The following is a 5,000-nucleotide window of genomic DNA, read 5'->3' as shown; positions in this document are numbered from 1 at the left end:
ACATGACACTAGGGGGACTAGACATGACACTAGGGGGTCCAGACATGACACTAGGGGGTCCAGACAGGAGACTAGGGGGTCTAGACATGACACTAGGGGGACTAGACGTGGTCGGTTTGTACTTCCTCATCCAAAGAAAAATAGTCTACGGAAATCTTTTATTTATAGATCAATATCGCTCTGGAATAACTTGCCTAAGAAACTTTCCTGCATTGATAGTAAAATGGTTTTTAAAAGGGAAGTTCGTGTTTATTTAATGTATAAGTAAATTGGTTTGTTGGCTGTGTTTTATCTATATACTCTATGTACTGTTGTGTTGTTTTCTTTTCACTGTGCTAGTTTGAAATACTTGAGTTTTTGTTTTGTTTTTGGAAACTAATTGGAAACTGAATTGTTCTATTGTATTTCTATCGTAATTCGTAAGTGTGTTTTTTGTGGACCCCAGGAAGATTAGCTGGTTCCTATGTAAACCAGCTAATGAGGATCCTTAATAAAGATAAAGATAAAAACCATAAAATCAACATCATATTAAAAACACAGTAAGAGGATATTGGATGGGCCTTTTTTTGCGTCTTCAGCTTGGCTAAGGTTGGTGTCTGTGTTGAGAGCTTTGTAGTTCAACCTGTCCCATCCGACATTCTCCTCAGTTCTCCTTGCTGTCTGAGGTGCGCGGCCTGGTGACTCCCCAGGATCTGGAGCGGTTCGATGGGCTGGTGCTGCGCCGCGAGATCCAGGCTTTGAAGGCCCGACAGGGGGGGGCTGGGGCAGGAGCCCTCCACCCAGAGTCCCTGTCCATGGTGTCCTACCCAGACACACTCACCTCCTCCTCGACCAGCTACATGACCAACACCACCCTCAGCTCTGCACGGGTAGGGAGGGAGGGAGGGGGGTCTGGGACATGGTGTCTGTCTGTCTGCCTGCCTGCCTGCCTGTCTGTCTCTCTGTCTGTCTCTCTCTCTGTCTGTCTGTCTGTCTGTCTGCTTGTGTATCTGTCTGTCTGTCTGTCTGTCTGTCTGTCTGCTTGTGTATCTGTCTGTCTGTCTCTCTGTCTGTCTGTCTGTCTGTCTGCCTGTCTGTCTCTCTCGCTGTCTCTCTCTCTTTCTGTCTGTCTGTCTGTCTGTCTGTCTGTCTGTCTGTCTGTCTGTCTGTCTGTCTGTCTGTCTGTCTGTCTGCCTGTCTCTCTGTCTGTCTCTCTCTCTGTCTGTCTGTCTGTCTGTCTGTCTGTCTGTCTGATTGTGTATCTGTCTGCCTTTCTGTCCTGTTGTGATCGTTTTATTCAGTCTTTTATCCATCTGCGTCTCATTATCTCGCTGGATCTCAGTTCTTTGTTCTGTGTCTGCGTATCAGTCTTTGTTTGTATTTCTGGCACTGGATCTATTCCTTTTTGTTGTCTCCCTTTCTGTCTGTCTGATTTCCCGCTCCGAGCGTAGGCTATGTGTGGATTGAACCCACCTCCGTAGCTGTCAGTGATGATGTCACAGCACACCTCTTTGAAGCATCTCAGTTCGATGAGCAGGACGACATACAGTCCAGTAAGAGTCCATTGGATTGGCTAGGCCTGTATGACAGGAGGAAGGGTGTATTCTATAATGATTTAAATTCTTTATAAGGATAATATCCCCTTGAGATGCGCCATCACCAAAAATAGGTTGGTGGGATGAGACAGTGGGATTAGAACAAGCGCCCACCCGGGAGAGTTCAAAGGCTGTTTATCTAACCCCCACCCCCCCCCGTTTCAATCCCCCAGGAAAGACTGCTGTGGTTGATAGATATGATGGAGGTAGGATCTGTTGCCAATGCTAATGCAGTTGTACAGTTACACACACACACACACACACACACACACATCATACACAATCAAAGACGGTTGCTGTGGGTTGTCTAGTTTGAAGTGCTTTCCTACCACCTAATATTGGACACAAAAGCGTAAATTTACCATACACAACTTGTCGGGATGCCTTAGGACAATGCATGTGAACAGAGTAATGTGTGTGGTGTTTGGTTTGTTTCCCAATATTGTATTATTATCTTTTTTGTGCACATTTGTGCTCGTCTTTGTATACTGGGTTTGTGTGTATTTGTCTGTGTACAACACACACACACACACACACACACACACATTGCATGCAGGAAATGTGCCCCCATATTATTTGGGTGTGGTGTAGCTGTTGTTTTAGCCGGACTGCAGGGTGGTAATTACAATCAGACCTGCCGTGTTCTATTACGTCTGCTCTCTCTGCTCCTGAAGCACAGAAAATTATTCTACCGGAGCTATTCACACACACACACACACACACACACACACACACACACACACACACACACACACACACACACACACACATACACAAAGCCCGGTAGTCTCTATCTTTATGGGAAGGCACTTTTATCACCCCATAGATGGAGTGATGATTGAGTGTGTGAGTGTATGTGTGTGTGTGTTGTTTTTGTCACGGCTGCTGCTTCTGTATTGGAGAGATTAACAAGTCAGGATGTTTTCTCTCCAGACATTTTATCAACTAGACACAAATCACATCCAGAAAAATACACAAATACTTTACTCTCTGTAAAAGACATAAACATACACCTACTGCGCACTCACAGCCACAAGTTTATACAAAGCGACCTCTGCAACTGTAAATAAATTGGTCACCATGCTCACCATGCTTCTAGGCATACTGTAGGTTAACTAGAAAGTACATTTCCTGGAGAAAATGTGAGGTGGGCTAGCTGCCACAGCTGTATGTAACAGCTACTGCTAGTACTACTACAGACCGGGCAATCTCCATGCACCCACCGGCGAAGACCGTGTGTCTCTAGCTCACATAGGGGCTGAGTGGTGGGACCCGTGGCGTGGTGGCGAGACTCCGCCCCCTCAGATCACAGCGGGTCGAGGGCAGTGCAGTTACCTCCGGGCAATCTCCATGCACCCACTGGCGAAGACCGTGTGTCTCTAGCTCACTCAGAGGCTGAGTTGAGGGGTCCGTGGCATGGTTAGTGGCGTGATGGCGAGACTCCACCCCATCATGTCATAGCAGGTCGGGGACAGTGTACCCCTCTCCGGGCCATCCACCTGCCCTCACCAGTGAAGACCGTGTGTCTCTAGCCCACTCATGGGCCGAGTTGTGTGGTCCGTGGCGTGATGCTACCACAGTAGTCATAAAAGTGTGCCTATACCTTTAAGAGAGACAGTTTACAAGTGTCCCCAAATTCAAATTCCAACTGACACTCTAAACATCCCATCATTCACTTCAATGGGAAGGCATGCCGGCTTCAGACAGCTCTATCTTGAAAAGTATAAATGGTACAGCATAACACACCATAAGAATCCTGGGAACCAACGTTTGGTTCATCAGAAAGAAAGAAAGAAAGAAAGAAAGAAAGAAAGAAAGAAAGAAAGAAAGAAAGAAAGAAAGAAAGAAAGAAAGAAAGAAAGAAATAGTGGGAATATCACAAGTTGTTATGCAAGTGTAATCACATAATTATGCTGAATTGATGAGTGTTCAATGTTCATTGAAGTTCAAGCACATTGTAATGAGGAGGACTGTAGCCTACAGTAACTCTCACTCACTCACTCACTCACTCACTCACTCACTCACTCACTCACTCACTCACTCACTCACTCACAGGTGACTGTTGTGGCATCTCAATGAAAAAGTCTTTGTAAATAAAATGAATTATTATGATTACTATTATTATCTCCTCCCTAGCCTGCTTCTAAATTAGGGGTCTGTTGTACTCACTTCATTATTGTGTATTGGAATTTTGTGTGTGTTTTGTTTATGTGTGTGTTTGTTTCTTTGTGTATGTGTTTTGTATTTATTCCAAATTCTGAGATTAGAGAACAAATGTGAGGTGTTATTGCGCTTTCCACCTCCCCCCAGAGAGATGGAGCTATAAACGCCATTTGGTCTCGACATTTGCTTTGGGATAAATATGCAGCTGTGTTTGTTCTCTGCTCACGTATGCTTTCTCTCTCTCTCCGTTCCCTCCTCTCTCTCTCCCCTTCTACCCCCCACCCCTGCTTCTCTCTCTGTTCATCTCTCTCATCGTGTTACCTCTCTCTCCTTTCTCTCTTGCTTGCTCTCTCCTTCCCCAAAACAACCCCTCCCTCTATCCCTTTTTCTCTTCCTTTCCCTCCCTCTCTCTCCTCCACACCCCCCTCTCTCCCTCTCTCTCCTTCATCCCCCCACCCTCTCTCTCTCTTTTTCCCCCTCTCTCCCTCTCTCTCTCTCTCTCTCTCCCCCACTCTCTCCCTCTCTCTCTCTTTTTCCCCCTCTCTCCCTCTCTCTCTCTCTCTCTCCCCCTCTCTCTCCCCCCTCTCTCCCTCTCTCTCTCCCCCCTCTCTTTCTCTCTCTCTCTCTCCCCCCTCTCTCTCTCTCTCTCTCTCTCTCCCCCAGAATGACAGTGTGGTGGAGAGTAACGGGGAGGAGCCTGTGGAGGATGGCCTTCCTGACGTCTCTCTGGTGAGCCCTGCTGCCCCAGACCCCCGGGGGGTGAGGGAGAGGAGGAGAGACAGGGGGGGGGGGGGGGGGGTTAAACGCCGCGCGCCTCCTCCTGTTCTCTTCGCTGCGAGGGGGGGGCATGTTAGGGCGTGCGAGAGGCCGGTGCGCTCCTCTCTCTCCCTCCTGCCGGCTCTTTGGTGAGCCCGGGTTAAAAGCTATCGCACGCATGCACACACACACACACACACACACGCACACACACACAGCTCCCGAACATCGTCGCCCTCGGTTTCCAGAGCAACGGGAAGGCCGCGGGAGGTAACACTCTTCCCTGAGAGGAGGAGAGGAGGAGGGGGAGGGGGAGGGGGAGGAGGAGGAGGGGAAGAGGAGGGGGATGAGGAGGGAGAGGGGAGGATGATGATGAGGAGGAGGGGGGGGGAGAGGAGGAGGAGGGGGAGGAGAAGGAGGAGGGGGAAGAGGAGGAGGCATGGGGAGGAGGAGGAGAGGGGGAGGATAAGGGAGGAGGAGGAGGAGGAGGGGGAGGGAGAGGAGGAG

The 5,000-nt window shown here is 48.7% G+C and overlaps 1 protein-coding gene across 1 annotated transcript in view; it reads left to right on the top strand.

Annotated features, from left to right (window-relative positions):
- The window catches only part of whrna (whirlin a), a gene marked incomplete at both ends in the record, with an annotated part of 94,518 nt that overhangs the window by 88,109 nt on the left and 1,409 nt on the right, over positions 1-5,000 (top strand). Inside the window, 3 exons of the mRNA XM_084454754.1 lie at positions 648-869; positions 1,748-1,780; positions 4,401-4,466. Of these exons, the coding sequence (XP_084310880.1) occupies positions 648-869; positions 1,748-1,780; positions 4,401-4,466 (321 nt within the window). The remainder of the gene's footprint in view (positions 1-647; positions 870-1,747; positions 1,781-4,400; positions 4,467-5,000) is intronic.

This window comes from Borostomias antarcticus (assembly GCF_949987555.1).
Source record: "Borostomias antarcticus genome assembly, chromosome: 2".
Classification (NCBI taxonomy): Eukaryota; Metazoa; Chordata; class Actinopteri; order Stomiiformes; family Stomiidae; genus Borostomias; species Borostomias antarcticus.
This window is presented reverse-complemented; position numbering and strand designations above follow the sequence as displayed.